The 26563-nt window shown below is 41.7% G+C and overlaps 1 protein-coding gene across 2 annotated transcripts in view; it reads right to left on the minus strand.

The window, feature by feature from the left end:
- The window catches only part of LOC134539505 (U3 small nucleolar RNA-associated protein 4 homolog), a 101069-nt gene that overhangs the window by 41791 nt on the left and 32715 nt on the right, over positions 1-26563 (minus strand). For both annotated transcript variants that reach the window (XM_063381582.1, XM_063381581.1), the window contains exons 6-7: positions 21787-21905; positions 12927-13070 (exon numbers count right to left, since the gene is read on the minus strand). In XM_063381582.1, the coding sequence (XP_063237652.1) occupies positions 12927-13070; positions 21787-21905 (263 nt within the window). The remainder of the gene's footprint in view (positions 1-12926; positions 13071-21786; positions 21906-26563) is intronic.

A 26563-nucleotide genomic window follows, 5' to 3' on the forward strand; every position in this document is an offset into this window, starting at 1 on the left:
AAAGGAAAACTTCATCATAATTTTTCTTCATCGCTCAAGAGGCACATATTTTTTTTATTATTATTTTAAAGACTTAAATATAAAAATTATGTTGAATTTCATTTAACCTAATTAAGACAGAATGTAAAATATGTTAATGAGCTGATTAATAATTGGTACAGTTGATTCACAGGGTTTGGAGTAAATTAAAACTGCAGCCATGTGTTACTGAGCAGATGTGTTAATTATAATTTTTCGAGGAAGCTATTATTTATTGTTTATTTGTAAAAGTTTAGAAAATTTTTAGGGATGTGCGAAAAAGACTTCATCCACACGAAATGAAAGTGAAAGAAAATTTATCAAGTTTCGCGAAAGTGAAACGAAAATGAATCGGGTAATTTTTCAAATATTGCATGATTTTGTTTAGATACCTAGGCCTACTGTAATCACATTTGAATTTTGTTTACTTTATCGGCCATGTTTGTTCAAATTATGATTTTACCGTCTTTTCAATAACGTGAGTTTTTTTCATCACCACGTAAATTAATCTTAACGGAAACATTACATTTTTATTAAATTTAGAGTTCTTTTTCAACTAGAATAAACAAACTTCGGTAAGCTATTGAACTTTCGTTTGGCTCAAAATATTTTGCTAAAAACGAACTTCGACAGATGAGATTCTTAACGAAATCGAAAATGAAAGTAGCAAAATTTCGATTTCGGTTTCGGTATACCGAACATTCGCACAACCTGTAGTCCTCTCGCACCGATGTCTCTCTTGAGAGCCAGGTAACCGGGTGGAGAAGGTCCAACTGCTGGTCTTGCGGCAGGATTCACACTCGGCTGGTATGCAGGCGAATAGCTAGTGGGGTGAGGGATGGGACTAAACTATTCATTGAAAATAATGTCGGTATTTTACACGGAACTTTTATTGTCCTGAATGTCCAAACATACACTGAGTTGAAACACGGTACACCCTATCGTCCAGAAAGGGGAGGGGGAAGGGAGACAAATTCCCTAGGCCGAGATAGGTCCTCGGCTGGCCTAACTCGCGAAGGAGGGGTGCGAGCAGCAGAAAACGGATAGCCAGTCGTTCTGCTGCTCCCCCTATGATCGTCCTATGGTCAGTGGGCGGAATCCAGCCTCACTGGCCGTCGGGCCGATCAACTGACTTTCAGGTGGATGACCTCGCCTTTATATAGGGAGAAATGCGCGGGAACGAAGAAATGAAGGGAGGGGTGAACTAACTCCTCTTTGGAAGGGATGAGATGCGCGCGCATGAATCTCGCCGAAATTTCCCTGCCCTGGTGGTGGAAGTATAAACTAGATATTAATAATTAAAAAGAAAAGATAAACTTGACATAAATAATTATATGTTCCTACATTAATATTCAATCCTATGTATTAAAAAGTATTTAAACTTTCTTTCACAACTTAATTAGTTAAATTTATACTTTTATAAAATATAAATACAGTTGGTAGTTCACCGTTCACAAGATGGCGTCACAATGTACATGTTTAGCTGTGGCAAGAGAAAAATATACATTTGTGTACATAACTCGTCCATATTTACAATTATATTCTGCAGTACATTAATATGTGTGGTTAAAGCGACGTAAAAAAATAAAGGGCGAAGATGGTTGGTTGCTTTAATGAATTATTCTATTATTCGTGGCTTTGTTTATAACCTATGACGTCGCACAGATTCGTCGCCGCATATTACGTGAGTAGGCCTATTGCCGAAATACAATTTTCCCTGAATTGCTTCTGAACTTATAAAAACTATTTTTGGGTTTAATTATCACGTAAAGTAACGTGATATTTAATATAGGAAGGGCGGGCACGCGTCAATTTCCCCCCTAGTGGCGAGCGTTACTTTACGGGAGAAGAAGCTAGGACGTCTTGGAGGAACACTTTACACATAGATAACTGTCAGTCTCTGTAGTGTACGAGTCTCTGGGTTATCACTTCGGATATGGCTACTTCAGCTTTCTGGAAGTCCTGATTGGGGACAGCTGCCGGTGGTCTACTGGGAACGCCTATTGGGACTGCTGCCGGTAGTTGTAGGATTCGGCCATTGGTAAGGCCGTTGGTTTGGTGGCCGCCAAACTGTCTCTCGGTACCGTCCTGGTAGGTCCTTGGGGTCTCCTTTGCAGCTCCGCCATGGCATCTGGCGACGCTGTGGAGGCTGGTAGAGGCCTAGTTGGGGTTTGACTGGCCTCTGCTGTATGAGCTCCGTTGGTTTTGGGTGCTGACCTGTGTTGAATTGCTCGGAGTTCAGGGGCTGCCTTGAGGCACACGGTTGCTCTGGAGCGGTTGGTTGTCTTTTCCCTGGAAGATGTTCTGGATCCTTGCCCTTGGAGTGGTTGGTCCAGCCCTGGTTATCCTGGAACTGGGTTGGTTGAACCTCCCTTGGAGTGGTTAGGAGCGGGATTCTGTTCGGGGTCTCCTGTGCTTTCCATGGGTTCGTGGTTGGCATTGCACCTTCTGGCTGGAAAGCCATGGGAGGATAAGTTCCCTTGGTTACAGAGGGCAAGATGATGGGTTGATTACTTGCTTTTCCCGTGGTGACTTGCCGGTTTCTATTGTCAGCTACTGAGCTCGGACAACCTTCATCTTCCTGATTTTCCATTGCTGGGGTGAGGATGCCTCTTCTTCTTACTTGTGTGGGAGGAGGACTGGGAGCCTCTCTCGGTATAGTAGTTGATGGTGCTGGCTTGAGCTGATCACGAGATATTTTCCGTATTTTCCCACGCGGGTCCTCTATCCAGTAGACATTTCCTTGTCGCTGGAGGACTTGGTAGGGTCCTTCCCACTTTGGTGCGAATCCGGCGCAGAAGTGGTTAGGTTTATTGCTGAGTGGATGGGTCTTGGCTAGTACCATTTGTCCTTCAGCAATCTGGTGGATGGGCGGATTCTTCGGTGTAGGATACTTGCGGGCTAGGTACCCTAGTTGAGCCTTTCGGGCGGCATCTTCTCTGGTGGCAGCTCGTAGACGGATCTCTTCGGCTGAAGGGCGGTATGTGGGGTTGGAACTCCATTTCCAATCTCCAGGTCTCTGGATCTGTCGTCCCAAGTTCAATTCGCTGGGGCTGGTTCCGATTGCTTCATTGTGTCTACGCCGCAGTGTGAAGAGGATTTCTCCCAGGTAGCAATCCCAGTGGCGATGATTGCCCGCGGTACGCAACCTGAGCCCTTTCTTCAGTTCCTGATTACGGCGCTCAGTAGGGTTTGCCTGGGGATGGTAAACTGGAGTGGCCCAGGTTTCTATTTCCCATTTGGCGCAAGTGTTGGCCCATAGTTTGCTAGTGAATTGCACCCCATTGTCCGTAAGTATGCTTTTGGGGTATCCCCATCGAGGGAACACTTCATCTTGGAGTTTCTTTAAGATAGAAGATGAATCAGCTTTAGCGAGGGGAAAGGCTTCGACCCATCGTGAGAAAAGGTCTGTGACGACGAGAAGGAAGCACTTACCAGTCGTGCTTCTGGGGTAAAGTCCCATCAGGTCTAGGGCTAATTGGTTCCATGGTGTTGTTGGGCGCCTCGGTGTTCCTGTAGGGTGTTGTGTAGCACTTGCTTTGGTTGCTGCACACATGTGGCATTGGCGGACATGTTCTCGTATGTCCCGGGTCATTCCTCTCCAGGAGTATCTTCTCTGGATTTCTCGAATCGTTTCGTGGGTGCCAGGGTGTCCTGCCAATGGGTGATCATGGAAGTGTTGGCAGATGGATATTCGTAGGGATCGTGGTACCCATATTTTCCATTCGGTGTTTTGGTTGGGGTGGTACCATATTATCCCTTGGTCCTCTTTCCAGGTGGATGGGCAAGTTTCTATTAATTGATGAACCTCGGGGTCCTTCTGTTGCTCAGCCATTAGTCTCTCCAAACTATTATCATGCTTGATAATTTGGAGATGGTGGTGAGGCGGTCGGCGCAGTGGTGAAGGTGATGGAGGCAAAGTCTCCTCCCAATTGTGCAGTGGGACTGTCTCATATTTATGAGCGGGTTGTCGGGACAGTGCATCGGGTAGATCATTTTCTCGTCCCGGACAATGCTCTATAGTGAATTGGAACTCTTGCAGTAGTAGCGCCCATCGGGACAGTTTGGTTTTCTTGTCCTTGGCAGAGTTTAACCAGGTAAGGGCTTGGTTGTCTGTCCTCAGTACAAAAGGGCTGTCTTCCAAGTAGTGCCTGTATTTGCGTACAGCCCAAACAATTCCCAAGCATTCTTGTTCATAGATGTTATATTTCTGTTCAGCTTTGGTCATCAAGGTACTGGAGTAACTGATGATTCTTTTTTGTTTCTGGGGTCCTTCTTGGTAAAGGACTGCTCCAAGTCCCCTCTGGCTGGCATCTGTTTGAAGTATTAGAGGTGTTTCCGGTGTTGGCCGGTGTAGCTGGGTTGGTTGCTTGAACTTTTCTTTCAGCTGCTGGAATGCCTCCTGGTGTTGGGGCATCCACTTCCAGCGCTGGTTTTTGGAGAGCAGGGTGGTCAGAGTTCCCATGTTGGGAGCTACATTGGGGATGTATTCCCTCAGCCAGTTGCATAGGCCTAGGAAGCGTCGAAGCGGTACCCAGGTACGGGTGCTTCTTGAATTGCCTGGATTTGTTCTGTTCGTGCTTGATTTCCCTGAGGTGTGATAAGGTGTCCCAGGTACTCGATAGTTTCTTGCCCAAAGCGACATTTCGGTAAGCGGGCGGCAAGTCTATGGATTGCCAGGCGTTCCAGTACCAGATGTAGGTGCCTTTGGTGTTCTTCCCAATCGCGAGAGTATATGATGATATCATCGAGGTAGGCTATGCAGAATTTACCTATGTATCCGGCAAGGATAGTGGTGTTCATCATTCTTTGGTAGGTTGCCGGTGCATTTTTCAACCCAAAGGGCATGACACGAAATTGCAACTGTTCTCCGTCAGGCGTGGTGAAGGCGGTGAGGTGCCTGGCGTCTTCATGAACAGGAATCTGCCAGTAACCGCTTTGCATGTCGAGAGTAGAGAAGATTTTTGCTTGTCCTAGATCTTTAAGGGTATGCTGGACGTGAATGGTTGGAGGTGCGACCATCTGTGTGATTTTATTGCGGCGAGAATAGTCTACACAAAATCGCAGTTCCCCACCTTTCTTAGGAACTAGCACGATTCGAGAGTTGTAGGCAGAGTTGGTGGGTTCTATTATTCCTTGCCTCTTCATCTCCTCGACTTGCTCTCGTATGATTTGCTGTTTCTGTACAGATGGTAGGCTTGGCCGATCATAAACTGGTGTTGGGCTGTTGAGGTGAATCTGATGTTCTGTTGAGGTGGTTTGCTGGAGCCGCTCTATGACTTTGAATACCTTAATGTGAGTTTTGATTCTGCAACTAATTTAGATTGATTGGATCGCTCCCAGCTGGGGGTGAGTTTGACAAGCCTCCACTGGAGGATCTGCAGCCTGCACAACTCTGCTCGGAGTGCACCCTCTTTTATCCCATAATCGTCGCACTCGCGTAATCGTCGCACCCATATTTTTGGGCATCAAAATTTCGCGTAAACGTTGCGTGATGTTTTTGGTTCCGCTATTAGATTCCAAGCGCTTTGTGTAGTTATTTTTTCCATGTAAAACAATGTATTTTAAACTAGAAATCTAATATTTATTCGGACATTATCTCTTATTTATTTAATTAACCAAAATACGTAGTTGTCTGATGTGTAAATTTTCTTTTAAAAATGTTTTTAAACGTTATAACGTTCATCTTTTCATCTGCGTCGCTGCGGTGTACCGCTCACAAAAATAAAATATAGCAAGCGCTCGTTGCAATCATTAATGCTTCGTTATGTTGCTCTCCGTATAGAGCGCGCACAAGTAGCTCAATATCGATATCTCGCCGATGCATGCAACGCTCGCTCTCTGTCGAGTGCCGAGTTAACTACATCTGACAGCCCGCACTCTTTCATATTGTGTACTACGGTGATAGTTACGCATTCGTTCTGCTTGCTTTTAGATCACAGATTTTAATTTTCTATTTGAATTTGAAAGGTTTTTGTTGCATGACTTTTGACTTATTAATTTAAATTGTTTGGGGTGCTCTTTTATACTTCACGTTTTAAATAAACGTACTTTCCATGATTTGGTCTTGTTTTTATGAATAACTGTATCTAAAAAAATAATTTTTTCTGCATAATCGTCGCACCCCTACTTTTCAAACTTGATTTTAGAATAAAAAGTGTGACAATTATGCGAGAAAACACAGTAATAAGGATAGGATTGTGTTTTGTCTAGAGACGTACGAGACTGTAAAATCCATAAAACAAAACGAAACAATTAATAACGATTCACTCGCAAACAACTCGATTGGCAGTAAGCGTGCACGATAGCACAACTTACCGCCATGATGGTTCAACAACAACTGTTGCTTCGTTGCCGGAAGCTGCAGGGCTACCTGCCTTGGCAGGCAGCCAACTTGAAAAACTTGGCGCTGCTAGCAAGCAGCGCGGGAAGTTCAAAATTCAAATGTTTCAAACACTATACACTAAATTACACACAATATTTACAAGTCCAAACATTACCGCCCGCCTTGAAATGTCCCATTTCAACAATCATATGGTAGCGGGCAGAGCTTCACCACAGGACGCTTCAAAGTTCCACTAGAAGTCCGGATAGTAGCCACTCTGGCAACACCATCTTTCCCAGGATAGAGCTCCACAATGCGCCCCAAGCGCCACTGTAGAGGTGGGAGTCTGTCGTCTTTCAGGAGCACAAGTTGGTTGGCAGTGGGACTAACTCCCTGCTCGTTCCATTTCTGCCGCTGCTGGAGCGTGTGTAAATAATCCCTGTGCCAACGATGCCAAAAGTCCTGTTGGAGGCGTTCCACAAGTTGCCAACGTTGAAGGCGGTTTAGCCGTACATCCCTCAAGTTAGGCTCTGGTAATGTGACCAGTGGCTCCAGGGTTAAGAAATGGCCAGGGGTTAGAGCACTGATGTCATTGGGATCAGAGCTCAAAGGGCACAGGGGTCTCGAGTTTAACGTAGCTTCCACCTGCACTAGAAGGGTGTAAAGTTCTTCAAATGTGAGCACTTGTTCACCAAAAACTTTACTTAAGTGAGTCTTGAATGACTTTACCCCGGCCTCCCACAAACCACCAAAATGGGGAGCAGCAGGAGGGTTGAAGTGCCACATGACACCGAGCTGGGACAACGCATCAGTGACAGCCTGCTGGTGTGGTGCCGATGACAGAAGTTGCTGAAGTTCCTTAAGACGATTGTGAGTTCCGACAAAGTTGGTCCCGCAATCACTGTAGATATCAGATGTTCTCCCACGCCTGGCAAGAAAATGTTTGTAGGCTCCAATAAATGTATCTGTGGACAGGTCTGAAGCTAGTTCTGCATGAACGGCCTTTGTCGCGCAGCAGACAAAAATACAAAGGTAAGCCTTCAAGACCTTTGCCCCACGGACCCGACCAAGCTTAACCATAAAAGGACCAGCATAGTCAACTCCTACTTTGGCAAATGGTTTAACCTGTTGCACTCTCATAGAGGGAAGATCGCCCATGAGAGGTGCACTTGCTACGGGTCTTTGCTTGAAACATGGAACACAGTGACGCAAGCAGCGAGAGATGGCATCCTTATCTGCAAGGATCCAGAATTGTTCTCTAAGAATTCCTCTAAGAGTCTGAACTCCAGGATGATGATTCTTTTCATGATAATGGTTAATAATGAGATCAGTCAGATGGTGAGATTTTGGAAGCAGCACTGGGTGCTTCTGCTCAAACGGAACACTGGAGTGAGCTAAACGACCACCTACCCTTATCAGGCCACTGTCATCAAGAAAGGGTACTAGTTTGCGAATCTGAGGGGAAATGCGCTGTCCCTTCTTCAGAGCACTTATATCCTCTTTGAAATGATGTGATTGTACCCAGAAGAGCCAAAAATGTAAAGCCTTATTCAACTCATCAGGAGACATATTGTCAGTCTTGCGCTCTTTCAGTGACACGCGACAATTGTGGGCAAACCGCAATAAACAGCATGTGACACGCAGAAGCCTGGTTAGTCGACTGAATCGCGTTGCCAACTGGCCAAGATCATCAGAGGACGTTACAGTGGTCAAGGTGACAGTCTTCTTCTCCATCACGGCGGGATCCACTTCCACTGCATCTGGTGACTGGGAAGGCCACTGTCCAGGTGACTCTATTAACCACGGTGGGCCAGTCCACCACAAGTGATGATCCAATAGTTGAAGAGGGAAGAGACCACGAGAGGCACAGTCAGCAGGATTGAACTCAGACGGTACGTGTTTCCACCAACTGGGACGGGTAAGCTCTTGGAGTTCGCTTACCCGGTTAGCTACAAAAGTCTTCAACTGATGAGGAGATGAGTTAATCCATGCTAAAACCACTTGTGAGTCTGTCCAGGCTGTGATGGAAGATACGGGCAAAACTTCTTGGTAAGTCTCAATCACATGATTGAGCACACGAGCCAACAGTAGTGCTCCACAAAGCTCCAGACGAGGTAAGGTTTGGCTTTTGACTGGTGCAACCTTGGACTTACTGATCAGCAGACGAATGATGGTTCGATCATCCGGGCACACTATGTGCAGGTACACCACGGCCGCGTAACCAATCTCAGAACTATCACAGAAACCATGCAGTTGATAGGTAGAGCCTTCTGGACCTTTAATGAACCGAGCGACAGCAATAGAGGACAACTGAGGGAGCTCCTGGCTAAAATGATCCCACTGAGAAGCAAGATCAGGGGGGAGGTGATCATCCCAGTCAATGGACCGGACCCACATTAGTTGCAATAGATGCTTTGCAAACATTAACAGTGGAGTAAGCCATCCTAGAGGATCAAATATTCTGGCTACATTGGCAAGGATGCTCCTCTTCGTAACAAGACTTGAGTGGCCTCGGATTACACAGGAGAAGGTGTCAGTGACTGGGTTCCATTGAAGTCCTAAGACCTTGACCACAACTTGACTCTCAGGATACAGATCAAATGATTGGGGCATATCAACATCTTCAGGCGGAAGCCAGTCTATAAGAGCTGTATGGTTGCTCATGAACTTACTCAACTTGAAGCCCCCTTTGGCAAGAAGAGCTCGAAGGTCCTTTTGGATGGCCAGAGCAGATTCAAGAGAGTCAGAACCGGTAACCACATCATCAACATACACATCGGATTGCAAAACTCTTGAGGCAACTGGAAAGTGGTCTTTCTCATCGACCGCCAGTTGTTGAAGAGTTCGAAGGGCCAAGAACGGAGCTGAGGAGACGCCATACGTCACCGTCTTCAATCGATAATCCTGCACAGGTTCCGAATCACAAAAGCGCCAAACAATGCGTTGGTAGTCCTGGTGCTGGGGCAGAACAGATATTTGACGGTACATTTGTTTAACATCTGCCGTAAACACAAAGGCATGTAGCCGAAAGTTCAACAGTAGATCAAAAATGTCTCTTTGCAACTTGGGGCCAGTTAGCAGTGTGTCATTCAATGAGACACCAGATGAGCTCTTAGCAGACCCATCAAACACTACCCGCAGCTTCGTGGTTGAACTCTCTGGCTTTACGACACAATGGTGGGGGATATAATAAGCTGGCGTCACATCAATCTGATCATCAGGAATCTTTTCCATGTGACCCATGGCAAGATAGTCTTCCATGAACTCTGAGTACATTATTTTGAGCTTTGAGTCACCTTTCAAGCGTCTCTCTAGGCGCATCAACCTATTTATAGCTTGGGGTCTGGAGGTGCCCAACTCAGGTCTCGAGTGGCGAAATGGCAGGGACACACTATATCGGCCTTCTTCATTTCGGACGTGAGTTTCGGCAAACATGGTTTCGCAAGAAACATCCTCAGGAGACTTGTGTTCTACCCGTGGGAATTCTTCAATTTCCCAGAACTTTCGTACAACATCATCTAATGGAGGGTAAGAAGTGAACAGTGTGACACAATGCGATGCCAGGCAGGATGGTGGAAGTTTGGTGTCCACCCTTCCCATGAGAATCCATCCCAAAACAGAGTCGAGAGCCACTGGAGACCCTTCAATCTTGCCTCCAGTTACGAGAAGAGGAAATAGGTCAGCACCAATAAGCAGGTCAACAGGACCAGGGGTGTCGAAAGAAGGATCAGCAAGCTTCAGATGAGCCACTGATCGCCGCACATCCGATGAGAGTTTGGCACTCGGCAAGTTATTGGTAATGCGTGGTAACACAAATACATCCAGGGCAAACTGATTATCTGGATTGCCCACTGGGGAGATGACAACTGATGTGTAGGACTTAGCCACATTCACAGGTGTACTGGACAAACCATGTATCGGAAGATGAGCCTGTCTGCGAACCAGTCTGAGCTTTTGTAGGCACTGTTCGGTGATAAAGCTGGCTTGACTGGCAGTGTCTAGTAAAGCACGTACAACACAAGGCACACCAGAACGATCGAAAATCTGTACTTGAGCAGTTGACAACAATATTGTTGTTGTTGAGGTAGGTTTAGCAGCAGTTACTGCAACAGTGGCAGGATTAGAGTCAGATGATGGTGGTTCCTTGTCTGAGTTGGATGGGATGGAGTCTTCCTCTGATCGCTGACCCCCAAAATGCAGCATGGAATGGTGACGTGCCTTACAATGGTGACATGAGGACTTAGATGGACACCAATTTGATCGATGTGATGGGGAAAGACAATTCAGACACAACTTATGCTCCTTTACTATTGCATATCGTTCCTTGGGGCTACCCTGCGAGAAGATAGGGCATGACCTAAGCACATGAATGTCACTACACAAGAGACAACTTTGTGACTGTGGAGAACTTACTAATGTGTTTACAGACTGACCTCGAGACTGCCTCCAGCTGTTTTGGTGCCCTTGAGCCGTCTGTTTGGGAAACTGATTTCCTGAACTCCTAGAACGGGAAGCTATCACAGCCTCATGCGCACGACAATGTTTTTCAAGAAACGAAGTGAAACTACTAAGAGTGGGAAACTCGTCTGTTAATGTCATTTCCCATTGTGTTTGTAAGGCAGCATCCAACCGTTTGCATAGAATGGGCAGCAGCATCAGATCCCACTGGTCTACAGGGACAGACAAGGCCTTAAGAGCAGACACATTCTCTGTAACAGTGTTCAACAGTTGGCGCAATGCCTTGGGAGAGTCAGCTGATGCAGAGGGTGCTTGAAGTAAAGCCTCCACATGCACAGACACAATGAGCCTCTTGTTCTCGTACCTACCAACAAGTAGTTTCCAAGCCACATCAAAGTTTACTTCAGACATGGGCAAGGCCTGAATCATGCTGAGGGGTTCACCACTGAGAGCAGTCTTCAGATAAGCCAGTTTCTCAACAGATGAAAGGTCACTATTGTTAGCAACGAGAGTGCAAAATAGGTTGGAGAAGTTAGGCCAATTTTTAATGCTACCCTCAAAACTTGGAAGCGTAATTTTTGGTAAAGCTACCCTAGAATTGCTCACCTTGGGCCTTGACGATGTTGAGCTCTCCATCGAACAACCCTCCAGGGCACTTACCGTCCCCATGACTTCAAAATATTTCTCTTCGAAATCGTCCATTCGTGCAGTCAGTTCTGAGAGATCGATGTCAGAATTTTGCGTTGCCCCAAGAACCACAAAATCCGCCTCGAACTTATCACAAACTTGAGGTAGATCACGAACTGTGGCACGAAACAATCCTTGCTTAGAAACATCGTCAACAACACTTTGAGACAGGTCGACAGCACGTTTGAGCCGAGCCTCTGCTAGCCGGATACGCACGAGTGCCGAGCCTATATCTGCCATGGTCACACACAGACGCAAAGGACGAAATAACCAAAAAGACACAACAAAGAAATAAACACAACGAAGACCAATATAACCAAGGTTAGACACAGCAAATCAAAATTTATATCCAGAAAAAACACCTAACGCAACGAAAAACATGAGCAGACGCCGATAAATAATACAACATAACCCCAACACGAAATATATTCCACGAAAAACAAAGAAGATATAACAGTTTCTTAGATCGCCAAATCTCTGCGAATTTCTTCTAAAACACGTTGCCAAAGAAATCTTGACCATGAAAATACTCTAATTAACGAGAGTATAGCGCACGAAATAACGTGAAAACGAAGTGTAATTGTTTACCACGTGCACACGAATCACGTTTAAAACAACACCAGAAAAAACCGGAACTATCCGGCCCGGAGGACCAAATGTTTTGTCTAGAGACGTACGAGACTGTAAAATCCATAAAACAAAACGAAACAATTAATAACGATTCACTCGCAAACAACTCGATTGGCAGCAAGCGTGCACGATAGCACAACTTACCGCCATGATGGTTCAACAACAACTGTTGCTTCGTTGCCGGAAGCTGCAGGGCTACCTGCCTTGGCAGGCAGCCAACTTGAAAAACTTGGCGCTGCTAGCAAGCAGCGCGGGAAGTTCAAAATTCAAATGTTTCAAACACTATACACTAAATTACACACAATATTTACAAGTCCAAACAGATTGATATGACTGATTGTTGTTGCCAACCATGGCAGCTAACTGGATACATAGGTGGAGAGGCAAAAAGTTTTTGATACACATAGAGTCCATCAATACTGTAACATGCTTGCAAAATGCATACACTGAGACATGGTGTTTATGAGCAAACAGTTAGAGGGAACCACGTGTAATGAAAGTTGGCAACAATAAACAGAGGGCCTATACAAGAGAGAATGGATACAAGAGGCATCAGACAAGAGCACCAAATGGGCTTGATATGTTTAGCCGGTAAGTTTAACTCAATTAGAAACTGAAGACGTACATCAAGTATTACAACTATCAGGTAAATAAATAATAACAAAATAAAATTACACCATCAGATTAGAATGAATAAAAATCTAACCTTAACATCATTATGGAGATATAAAAACAAAACAATTGACAGTGAGTGCCTATGATCAAAAACAAATGATGAAATTACATAATAACAGGCCGACATGAGTACCTGCGGAGAAGAGGCATTTCCCAGCACAGACCATGGCCCTCACGTCATGGATGTGTACCCTACGCTCCACAGAGCGCACCCACTGGCTCCTGCCCCTGTCCTTCAGCAGCACCCGCGAGAAGCTCACTATCACCGGGTCCACACCTGCAACACACCTGGGTCTGAACGTTCTGTTGGATTGATTCCATCAAACACATTACTATCTCATTTTCGGTGACTCCTTAACGCGGAACAAATGCTGCTTTTTAATGTTGTCAATGTAATCAGAAACCTGTTATACCATTCTAGTCTTATGTTGGTTTACATGAAGGAAGAAATAACGTACTTAAGTACATCTGCATGATATTTATCTTAAGCAAAATTACTTTCAACTTATATGGCGGTGGGTGCACTTTATGGTGGTTAGGTTAAAGGAAACATTATTTCATACAATTCTTCGTGTGGAGTATTACTTTTCTGATGCAATCAATTTATTAGGGTAGAGCTTACTAATGTATCAAAAAAACCTTACTAATTTCCATCAGGTGATTTAAAAGAAATGTACTAAATCGTCGTAGCAACGGAAAACGCTGCATCAATAAATCAAAGTTAAAGTCACAGTAAGAATAACTGGTAGTTTAAAAAAAAAGTCTCGTAAATCAGACTTTAAAGAAAATGCATGCCGGCCTGCAGCTTACAGAAAAAATTGGAATGAACCTATAAAAACAGTATGTTGTATGTCAAGGCAATAATAAAAAAATCTTGCCCTTTATTTTAATAACGGAAGCTTTGCATTACGCCACCCACAGACTTTAAAAACTAAAACCTAACCACGCTCTGCTATCACTGTTGATCTGATGCTTCCTATTTTATGATGCATAGAATGATGCATTAATAGTTCATAAACAATCAGTAGTCTGGTAGGCATGCTGGAAAAAAAAATTAAACAAGTAACTACTAAAATGTTCCGGAGGTGAAAGCATCGATAATAATTTTAATAAACTAATTTACAGAAGGTATGAAGTCGGTAAATAGCCCCATTAGTTATAAGTGTAAGCACAAGCAAACACAACTAAGATTCTGAAGTGTTTTCAGAATTTTCCCTTTTCTTCTGTTATTTTTCAGACAGCTCCAAGGATGAGCGACCAAAATTTCAAAAGGGTGTGCCACCGTTGGGTGATCAAAAATTCTATAAGTATTTTCAGAATTACTCTATGGAGTATATTTCCTAAAATGCCAATATCTATAATGTAAAATGTGGTCTAGTTGGGCGCCGTGAAAACTCTATAAAGTACTAGTGCTGTGATTGTGTATGTAGCACAACTACTAACCTCTACAGAATATTAACTAAAATATGTCTTGTTATGTTGATAGTGAAAATAAATTATTCTCAAGTTGTATGTACTGGTGTAGTTTGACTCAGTGTGAATACCAAACAATAAAATGTCGTATAATTCCTTAGCAGTATGTCTCCTTCTCTTTTGTGTAAGTATTCTGACCTTAAAATCAACAAATATAAGTAGTGTGTTTAAAAGAATTAACTTCTCTATGACTGCCGATCTCAGTGTAATAAAAACTAATTATTCTTTCAAGACAATCCAAGCTAAATATTTCTGTCTATCTGGTTTAACATACACATGATATGTAAGTATGGTTATCAATCGGAAAAATAAAATATAATGAAAATTTAACTTTTTACTAGGGTCAAAATCATGGTTGTATGGGTGACAATACTCTTTTGCAACATATCCAACTGTAACATGAAAAGTGACAGAGTCAATGATTAGCAAGCAACATACAAATACCTTTGAGACAATTATTCATGTTTAAATAGGTTTTTCATTAAACAAAATTTCAATATCCGTTATACTTAAATGTCTTTCAGAACTAATTACGTTTTACGTAATTGTATCACTGAATAATAGTTTGGTTATCAGTCAATATTTTAAATATTATTGAAACACATTTTAACTGGCAAATTAGTCTTTTCTTTGTTTTTACTAGCTCAGTCTCTTTCGGTAGATCAAACTGTCTCAAGACTTCTGGACCTGGGGCTATTCTTTAAACATTCAAGACAATTAATGACTTTAACAGATTTTAACTTTGATATCGTACATATTACTGATCAATGTCAGTTAACCAGGTCCAGTATGTACAAGCTACAAGTCTTTACGTAGTTAAGTAGTATTAAGTTGTTTTTGCGAGTTTCAAATTAGGTCTTGATCGTAAACATCATAGTTTAAGATATCTTGCCATTAAAATAGGACAGGTAACTTCTCGCTGTTCTTGTTAATTCGGGGATGGGGCAGACAAACCTCGTCGCGTCGTTACAAGACCAAGAGGCTGTGGAAAACCTCTCCGAACCCCTGTCTCTCCTCCGATGTTGCTGGTTAGATCTCACTCTCCTCCGATGTCGCTGGTTGGGTCTCCGTCTCGATGCACCTCCTCTCGTGCTGCTGGTACTCCAGCAGGACTGGCGTCGGTCACCTGGAGTCGTCTAGAAGGATGATGTCCTCCGGTACACCGTCTACGATGCCGTCTACCGCTGTCGAACTCCTTCCATCTCGAAGATTGATAGTCCTTTTCTTCTTTTCTTCTTAATTCGTCGTTGATCCAGTTCTATTTATGCTGTTAGTCAAAACTTATCGTCGTCGTCGATTCTTTAGTAGAGCTTCGAACATCGGTAACTACCTCTTCTTCATTGTGTAGTTCCGGTATTTATTATAAAATCATCAATTTCACGTAGATTCTAGCTATTCAGTCGTCGTACCAATGTTTTACGTGATATTCTTACATTCATTTATGACTAAATCACGGAGCTCTTTCTCTCTAATCCTTCTCCCATGATAGTAGAACAGAAACTCAAGTTCCAATTTGTTTCAAACAGTCAAAGCTTTCTCTATTGAACACTCTCCGAAATCACACTGGAAATACTAAATTCTTTAAATAAAATATATGCGCAGTCGAGCGTCCAATCACATATACTCTTTCCTCAGTAATGACCCAAAAACAATATTAAAAGGTGTAAGCTCATTTCCTATTCGTCGCCGTTTAACAAATGTTTGCAAAGACATTTCATAAAATTATTACTTAGATAAAACATGAAAATACTTAAAGAGTAAAACCAAATTGACCTGACCATAGAGATACAATACTGGTAAATATAATTCATAACAGGACTAAGACAAAGTCATAGAGGTAAGAAGTAAAATAATAAACATAAAATTCATTTCTATTGAGGGCTTCTCAAATACCTCTATAGAATAGTCCCCTTCAGAAATGTGACTAACGAACTATACTCTGATATAGGTCTTAGGACCATTTCTCATCATACAAACATCTCATCTATATTCTAATTATTTGCAGAAAATTTACATTTCATATTATTGACCTTATTTACATACTTACTTGCAAACATAGAGTATTGTCACCGATATATGTCTTCAAACGGACATATGTGTAACAGTGTATACTATTCTACAGGAGTGTAATATTTCCTCAACTGCGTTATATTATAGTGTCCTATTACTTGTTTCGTTTTAATGTCAGACAGTTCGTAACAGTTACTTCTAATAATCTTCGTGATCATATATGGTCCATCGAAGAGTAGAAATAGCTTCTTAGTAACGTACTTCCAAAATTGGCTTACTGGATTCGTTCTCTTGAGTACTAAATCTCCACAATTAAAACTCATCTTGCTGGAATCTTTCTGGTATTTTCTCCGAAGATCCGCCGTGGATGTCAACTTGGCTGCGACCAACTCTTCAGTTTCCTTCTGTATCTCGACTAATTCTTTATCTTCTGCGGCCAGAGCTTCATCGTGATGTCTCGGTAGTAACGATGACGGTATTATCAATGATCTTTTTCCTGTTAACGCTTCATATGGAGTAACACTGGTAGAACTGTGTACAGTATTATTCAAAATGCATTCTTCCGAAACTTCCCAATTTTCAGTAGTTTTCGTATTTTCTGTGTCATCCATAGCAGTTACCATCCAACTTGCAAAATTCAAAATTATTTTATGGCTAGTTAGAAAGTCTACCCCGAAAATTACTGGTTTAGCCAATCCTTTTACGATTAATACATTAATGTACTTGGTACTACCTAAACCTTCTACTTCCAATAAGGTCTGACGATTAATGATGGGACTAGCCCTTGATGTAACCCCTAGAATCTTTAAACTCGGTACTGGCATTCTCGGTAATGATATTCCGGTGCTCTCTATCATGGCTACGCAGTCTTCGCTGATGCAGGATATCTCTGCGCCGCTGTCTAATAGTACAGGCACTTTAACTCCGTTTAAAGTTAACGATATCTCCGGACATAGTGCTTGTTTCGCTTGAACTTCGGTTTCTGTGGGCTCGCTGAGTAAAAATTCACGCTCGTTTTCTTTGAACATAATGGTGTGTATGCTTCGACAATTATTCTTGTCATTTGCGTCGGGATCCAATTTTATACTAGCCCCGTCTAACTTACAATTAGGGACTGACGTGCGGAGCGGGTTTTCGCCATCCCTAATTAGTTTACCGCACTGTCCTTAAATCCTCTAATTTGCTCTTGTGACAAATTAGCAAATCCATTATTTGCATTCGGTGAAATCAAAAATGTGTTATTACCTCCTTGGTTTGTATCTGAGCTTCTGCTAGATTGCATGCGCGGCCATTCCGTGTTGCTTTGCTCGTGACTTGGCGCTATAGAATATGAATTTCTTTCTCCTTGTCGCGCGTCGTGAATGGTGGTGCTAAAGCTGTTCCCTTTTTCAGACGGTACAAACGTTTGTGCATTTATGCTGTACTGACCTCCGGAAGGATTATTGTAATTTGCCGATCGTTCTTTCGTTGTTCGATTTTCGCCTGAATTCTCTCTGAAATTAACTGTCCCCTCCTGACGTTTATTCTCCCACTGTGATTCATTTTCGCGTCTGTCTTGTCGCTTCTCGTTTCTACGACGATAGTACTGTGGTTTATAAAATCCGTTACCATATCGCTGACCTCGATATCTATTGTGATACCAATTACTTCCGCAGTTTTCAACGTTCAGTGTGTGAATTTGAGGTTGTTTGTGTCCGCTGTTCTGCCCTTCATTTCGGTTACGCCAGTTATTGTATAACGGTGTCTGTTGGTTCGTGTTCTTGCGCTCGTTAGTTTCTTTGTGCGTTACCGTTTTATCGAGCTTAACGAGTCGTTCATACGTTAACAGTTGTTCCTTGAAATCTACAATATTACTGTATTGCCGTCCACTAAGTTGTAATTGATAATTGAGTGGTAATTGCGAAATTATCATGGCAATAAACTCTTCGTCTTCCATACGGCAATCAAGATAACGAGTTCTCTCGTACATATCGCTGATATGCGCCTCTAAATTTTGAAATTTACGATTTTCGAATTTTTCAGAATGCAACTGTATTCGCAAATTGCTTTGGATACGAGTATTCCAAAATTGGGATATGAAAGCTTTCTGAAACGATTCGTATGCGTGTACCGAATCTTTCGCCAACTCCCACCAATAATATGCCGTGTTTTTCAAGCAGTGGCTAACGCATTTCAATTTTTCTGCGTCTGTTAACTTAAATGTGTGGCAATATTCTCCAAACTGATTTAAGAATCTTCGAGGGTTTTCATTACTTTTCCCTGAATATGTTGGAACGTCATCCAACCATTTCTTAGAAGGGTGGTGTAGTGTAAGTACCGGATCTGCTGACATAATTGCAGTACTAATATTCGCGGGATTTCGCTCGGCTTCTATCATTATCGATTTGTTTACCGGCGTGTCTTCCTTGTCGGTATTACATTCGCTAGTGTGGTGAGTCGTTAGTTGGGGCGAGAATGTTGCGATGTGTCTGGATTCTCTTTCTATTTCCCCTATTTTCGCCTCTACCATATCTAACCTTCCTGTTAGACGCTCGCTTAAGTGTACTACTTTATCGTCAGTGTGTTTACTGAATATTTCTACACCTTCAATACGAGTGTGTACACTGGAAAACTTCTGTTGCATCTCGTGCTGTGTTTCAGTTAAGTCATGCCTGATTTCTGCTGTTTCATCTGCAATCCTGCCTAAAGTGTTATTTAAGACTTGCACTAAATTGTCTAGTCTTTCGGCGTTTTCTCGCTCCTTTTGTTCCCTTTCTAACTTCTCCTCCTGTTCTATACGCTCCCGTTCTTGTTTCTCCCGTTCCCGTTCTAGTTTCTCCTCCTGTTCTTTACGCTCCCGTTCTTGTTTCTCCCGTTCCCGTTCTAGTTTCTCCTCCTGTTCTTTACGCTCCCGTTCTAATTTCTCCTTATTCATGAACTGGAACAGTGCATCTAGGGTAACAGTTGGTGTCGGCGGCGAATGACCCAACTCCATTTCCTGCTGTGACTCCATACCAGTAGTCTCGATGTGCTGTTCTGGTACTACTTCTCTAGGTTCTCGTTCAGGACTAGAGTCAGAAGTGTCATTGCTACCTCTCAAAAAATATGACTTCCTACCTGTGTCTGTCATCTTGACAAAATAAAATTACTGTCTGTATTTTTCAAAGTGTCTTGAGTTGTTCAAAAAAAGATCATAAAATAGTCCCTAACGTTGGCTTACACGTTGTGCGCCAAAAATTCTGAAGTGTTTTCAGAATTTTCCCTTTTCTTCTGTTATTTTTCAGACAGCTCCAAGGATGAGCGACCAAAATTTCAAAAGGGTGTGCCACCGTTGGGTGATCAAAAATTCTATAAGTATTTTCAGAATTACTCTATGGAGTATATTTCCTAAAATGCCAATATCTATAATGTAAAATGTGGTCTAGTTGGGCGCCGTGAAAACTCTATAAAGTACTAGTGCTGTGATTGTGTATGTAGCACAACTACTAACCTCTACAGAATATTAACTAAAATATGTCTTGTTATGTTGATAGTGAAAATAAATTATTCTCAAGTTGTATGTACTGGTGTAGTTTGACTCAGTGTGAATACCAAACAATAAAATGTCGTATAATTCCTTAGCAGTATGTCTCCTTCTCTTTTGTGTAAGTATTCTGACCTTAAAATCAACAAATATAAGTAGTGTGTTTAAAAGAATTAACTTCTCTATGACTGCCGATCTCAGTGTAATAAAAACTAATTATTCTTTCAAGACAATCCAAGCTAAATATTTCTGTCTATCTGGTTTAACATACACATGATATGTAAGTATGGTTATCAATCGGAAAAATAAAATATAATGAAAATTTAACTTTTTACTAGGGTCAAAATCATGGTTGTATGGGTGACAATACTCTTTTGCAACATATCCAACTGTAACATGAAAAGTGACAGAGTCAATGATTAGCAAGCAACATACAAATACCTTTGAGAAAATTATTCATGTTTAAATAGGTTTTTCATTAAACAAAATTTCAATATCCGTTATACTTAAATGTCTTTCAGAACTAATTACGTTTTACGTAATTGTATCACTGAATAATAGTTTGGTTATCAGTCAATATTTTAAATATTATTGAAACACATTTTAACTGGCAAATTAGTCTTTTCTTTGTTTTTACTAGCTCAGTCTCTTTCGGTAGATCAAACTGTCTCAAGACTTCTGGACCTGGGGCTATTCTTTAAACATTCAAGACAATTAATGACTTTAACAGATTTTAACTTTGATATCGTACATATTACTGATCAATGTCAGTTAACCAGGTCCAGTATGTACAAGCTACAAGTCTTTACGTAGTTAAGTAGTATTAAGTTGTTTTTGCGAGTTTCAAATTAGGTCTTGATCGTAAACATCATAGTTTAAGATATCTTGCCATTAAAATAGGACAGGTAACTTCTCGCTGTTCTTGTTAATTCGGGGATGGGGCAGACAAACCTCGTCGCGTCGTTACAAGACCAAGAGGCTGTGGAAAACCTCTCCGAACCCCTGTCTCTCCTCCGATGTTGCTGGTTAGATCTCACTCTCCTCCGATGTCGCTGGTTGGGTCTCCGTCTCGATGCACCTCCTCTCGTGCTGCTGGTACTCCAGCAGGACTGGCGTCGGTCACCTGGAGTCGTCTAGAAGGATGATGTCCTCCGGTACACCGTCTACGATGCCGTCTACCGCTGTCGAACTCCTTCCATCTCGAAGATTGATAGTCCTTTTCTTCTTTTCTTCTTAATTCGTCGTTGATCCAGTTCTATTTATGCTGTTAGTCAAAACTTATCTTCGTCGTCGATTCTTTAGTAGAGCTTCGAACATCGGTAACTACCTCTTCTTCATTGTGTAGTTCCGGTATTTATTATAAAATCATCAATTTCACGTAGATTCTAGCTATTCAGTCGTCGTACCAATGTTTTACGTGATATTCTTACATTCATTTATGACTAAATCACGGAGCTCTTTCTCTCTAATCCTTCTCCCATGATAGTAGAACAGAAACTCAAGTTCCAATTTGTTTCAAACAGTCAAAGCTTTCTCTATTGAACACTCTCCGAAATCACACTGGAAATACTAAATTCTTTAAATAAAATATATGCGCAGTCGAGCGTCCAATCACATATACTCTTTCCTCAGTAATGACCCAAAAACAATATTAAAAGGTGTAAGCTCATTTCCTATTCGTCGCCGTTTAACAAATGTTTGCAAAGACATTTCATAAAATTATTACTTAGATAAAACATGAAAATACTTAAAGAGTAAAACCAAATTGACCTGACCATAGAGATACAATACTGGTAAATATAATTCATAACAGGACTAAGACAAAGTCATAGAGGTAAGAAGTAAAATAATAAACATAAAATTCATTTCTATTGAGGGCTTCTCAAATACCTCTATAATGTGTCGAGTGGTATTGGCGACACACACAACACTCTGCCTGAAAGAGCGGGCCGGGCGACAGGTGGGACGGACGGAGAAGCAGCAAGCTCCGGCAGCACTGGGACGCTACCTGCGCAGTAGACGGTGTCCTCCTCCTCGTTCAGACACACCGACAGCACGTCCGCCTTGTGGCTGCAGAAGCCGTCCAGCTGGGCCCCCGCGTTGCCGTCCCAGAAGCAGGTGTAGCCTCTGCAACACACGTCGCGGCGTCAGCACGCTACCCCCACCACGCTCCTGGCGGTCCCGCCAAGAGGACCGCACTCGTCTCACTCCTGCAAGCATCACCACAACTGCCTGCGGCCGAGACAGGCAAGAACACTCCGTACAATCAGACAAGCAATGACACCAAGAGCGATGTCCACACGATGCTTTACAACAAGCGCAACCTGGCTACTTGCTACCCGTGGAGCTGAGATTACGTACATTCTCGGCACTCCATTAACCTAAATGTATTTGGATATCAGTGAACAATAACCATTCATGAGTCTGTGCCGTTAATTAGTAAATTCGACACGATATATTTTAAATTTTTATTATGATTTTAAATTTTTTTGTGTGGAAATTTTATTTGCTCTACTATAGTGTGATTTTAATTTGTTAGTCTGGTGTACTCCTCTGAGTTAAACTTTGTCTCAGTGCCCTGAAGCCCCTTTCCCATCGGCGTATCGGATATTTTGCTGGCCTAATCCCTGACTGGCGGACAGCGTACCTTTTCCCCCGCCTTCAGTCACGCCTCAAGCCTGTAATATCATTTCTCTTCGTGACCCTAACTGCATAGACAAGCCTGTAGCTTGCAGGCGACCAGTTCTCAGAGACGAGCTGAGATTGGCCTTTTCCATCACGTATTAGTGTTATGTTCGCTCCCCTGCAGCCACGACGGGGCGTAGATTCCCAGCAGCGTTGCATGTTACCCCCCCCCCCCCTTCTCAGTTCCAAGTAAGACCAATGACCGGTCGTAACCCCCTGGACAACAGTGACCGTTCTCAAGGTCTACCCGCAAAAACGAAGGCGCCAGAACTGATAGCAAGCACTACCTAGCGACCAAGTCGCGAACTTCTCCGCTTGCCTACACTCTAGGGCGCCAGAGAGCAGCACTTGCTTTCCCTTGAGTTATATGGACGCCCAGGGGCGAGTCGATTGTTTTCAACTCAGCCCCTTCCGACAGATTTCTCTACTGTCGCCCAGTGATGCCAACTTCAAAACTCCGGCCAGAGTTTTTTTTCCGCCCGCATTCGGGCAAGTTCGGAATCTTTCGGCGGCCCAGACCCCCCCTCCACCTGTAAGAGCCGGCGGCCACTTTTAATTACGAGACGCGTTTCTCCGTGGGTCACTTCGCGCCGCGACTGCAGACGGACCGTTTGATTATCGGCGAGTCGACGAGACTCTGCAAAACTTCCATCCGGCCGCAACCGACTATGTAGTCGCCTAAATGAGGGATGCTATCCCTATAATCTTTTTCAAGTATTTTAGTCCGTCTGCGTAGTATAAAATGTAATAGTTAGAGTTAGGAGTTTTCCGCGATTCCGCGATCGCGGAATATTTCGCAGAATTACAAGAGTCCCGCATAATCGCAGAATCATCGCAGAATCACCAATTTTGCTGTACCTTTTTTGTCCATTTTGAGTGCAGTAATAATGTGTGCAAGGGTTATGTTCTCCCAAATAATATCTTAATTATTATGGGCAGAGTGAATAATTTCCAAACATTGTATAAAACATATGTTTTCATATAATTAATGCTGCAATGGCGTTAAAAAATTCAAGTTTGAATTACCAAAATATCACATACGGCAAAATAAATTTTGTTTGCAGAGAATCCAAAGATAAGATTATAAGAAGAGTACCACATTGAGCGAGTGATCCTACCGGCGTTTATGAAACGACTGTAGTCACAGTCGATGGAAATATGTGCGCATCAATCGACTAATCAATCGATACAAGGCTTCGAATACGAAAGAATGACCTTATGGCCGTTGGCGCGTGTTGTAGGCCACACGGCATATTAAAAAATATAAATATATAGATATATCGTGATCCACTAAAGTAAATGAAAATGTCTTTGAGTAAATACGTTTTTAAAGAAGCCAGAGGGGGTAAAACAGCTATTCAAAATTGTTTTTGTTAGCTCGTTGTAAAAACTGGCTTCTTTAGGCTGTATATACATGTTTCAAACGTGATAAACTATTTTTGATAAATTGCAGAACTTTACATTTATTATCACAGAATTTCTTGTTTTCTATCGCAGAATTTGTGTTTCATTATCGCAGAATTTTGGCCTTTGGTGTGCAGAAAACGCCTAACCCTAGTAATAGTTATTTTTTTTTAGCTTTTAATTTTTTTTGAAATTAGAAATCATCCGCGTCCTGCCGCGAAATTCGCGAGCTCCAGACCCTGGCTGACTCCACGACTGCAGCGTGCTGGGCAACTCCCCTGTTTTGGTGAGTGATAATTCGCGACCCCCCCCCCCCCCCTTTTTTTTCCCTTAAATTTTTTGGGCATTTTCTGCCCCATTGACTGCCTGTATACAAGTTCTAATCAGTTTTGATTTGGACTGTTGCAGACAGGGTCGATGACAGGGAGAGACTGATTGCTCCCATCTCGTGGCCCCCCCTCTCCTGTTCCGTGGGTCACATTAGAAGAAACGTTTCTACTACCCGACGTGATCGTTTGAAGACCCCGGGTGGTAATGTAAATTCAACATTTCCCCCTTACCTAGCTACGAACTATCTTAAGCGGATGACCAACCCACCAGCGACCAGTGTTTTCCTCAAGAAAATGTAGAACGAATAGAACTAATTATCAATGTAATCATCGGATCCATACAATTTTGGGTGTGAAACTCATAATGCAAATGTTTATATTTCAAACTAAGAATGTAAATTGTTTTAAATAATCGCGGGCCGGCCCATTTTCGTTTCTCTTTTTGTTAATCTTTGAAACTTGTTAAAACCTTTTGTGTGTAAAATAATGGAAACAAGATAATTCATCAGGGCAAATAAAACAGGGAAACTATAGATCAAGTTAATCGTGTAATTTTTATTTATTGATTTTAACGATCCCCCAACTTCCTCCTTGCTTGTTACAGGAAGTTCCTAAATTTGTTTGTTCCCCACCTCGTGTCGCCTCTGGTAAATCAATTTATTTAACTTATTTTTTTTTTATCCAGCAAGTTTCCAAGGCTCCTTTTAATTAATTCAAAATAATTCAATTTTGAGGCACGAGGGGTGTTACAAGTCAAGTATGAAAGATTAAAAAGGCTCATAAAACAGAAAGGAAAAAAGGTTACATGATTTTCCCTAAGAAACATGAATACCCCGGAAAAATTCTCTACAGCAATTAACTCCAAAAAAAATGCAATTTCTGATATTTTAAAGTAGAAACGTGATTTTCTAATTTTTTTCCCATTTTTAATGAATTCTTCCAAAAAAATAACTCTCATGTTACGATTGTTACATGGCACTAACTGGCAGGCTGGTATCCAGAAATGTGTGTCAAGGGAAATAGCTGTCTGAGGAAGCCTTCATCTTTGAACTTGCCTGCAGGACAGAACCCCACTTCTCCAGACTCACGGCTGTGTTTCCTCTGACGACTGCAGTTTTGGAGCGAGACTCTATTACAGCATGCTCATGCGCTGATAAGACACAGATATGGATATGAAAACTGCCTGAGCGACTGAGATGGTAATGCTTTTAAAAACAAATTCCATTCTTTGTCAACATTTTTCACGTTTTCGACTAGTGTTGGGCCGATTCCAAAAATATACCGATTCCGATTCCATTTTCAATTCTTAAATTAATTGTCGATTCTTCGAAACCGATTCCGATTCCTTAATTTTTATCTGACAATGTTCAACAGAGTAATATACTCAGAAAAAAAAAATTTGTTTATGATTTTAAAAATGTAATTGTGTTGTGTTTCATTTTCTGTGCATAAATTGACATTATATACAGCGTATATAATGTTAAAAAGTATGTTCATAGTTCATTACCATCAAGTTACGCTACCTTGAATTTCTAGCACAATTTGGCCTTTTAACCTTGCATATAGTTGGATGAAACACGTGTTCAAACACTGCCAATAATCAAAGATGTCTTATGACGTAAATTGTAAATAATGTTATAACTTAACCAACTTTAGATACCTTACACTATCAATTCAATTAATTGTAAAAAAAGAGGTTCGTATGGTTAGGTTAAGAATTTAATTTTCAAGCACAACTAAATAATGATCCAAATAAAATGACAACATAACCTTGTTTATACATATTTCAAGGGACCAGGGTGAAAAAAATAAATAAAAAGAGGGAAATGTAAAAATAAAACTTTATTATCTCATTATGATGGAAATGACAAGAAACAAATATGCACCACACTAAAATAAAATGTCAGAGATGCTTATGTCTTAATATATTACCTAGAACTTAATTATCTCACTTGGTGAAAAGAATAAATCCATCCAGTCTTGCAGTTCTTCACAACCGTAAAGAGAAAATAAATTTTCGGTTCTTGAGTAAGAAAGTTATGTGCATGTTTTAGCATCTCAAAATTTCCACATTTTATGGTGAGATTTTCTTACACAAAATACATAATGAACTTGACTATTGTCTTTTTTATGGTTATAACTTAGCTTCTTGTTATTACAGAACTATTAGTAAAGGTGGGGGTGTATGTATTTATACTCTAAAAAATATTGTGAACAAGATCATTGATATATCTGAATACTGCTTTGATAAAATAATTGAATGCTGTTGTATATCTATAAACTCAATACATAGCTGTATTGTTGGTATATACAGACCCCCTGGATTTTGTCATTTTGAATTGTTTTTAAATTATTTTGACTTAATTT

The sequence above is a fragment of the Bacillus rossius genome, chromosome 15 (genome assembly GCF_032445375.1).
Source record: "Bacillus rossius redtenbacheri isolate Brsri chromosome 15, Brsri_v3, whole genome shotgun sequence".
NCBI classification, from domain to species: domain Eukaryota; kingdom Metazoa; phylum Arthropoda; class Insecta; order Phasmatodea; family Bacillidae; genus Bacillus; species Bacillus rossius.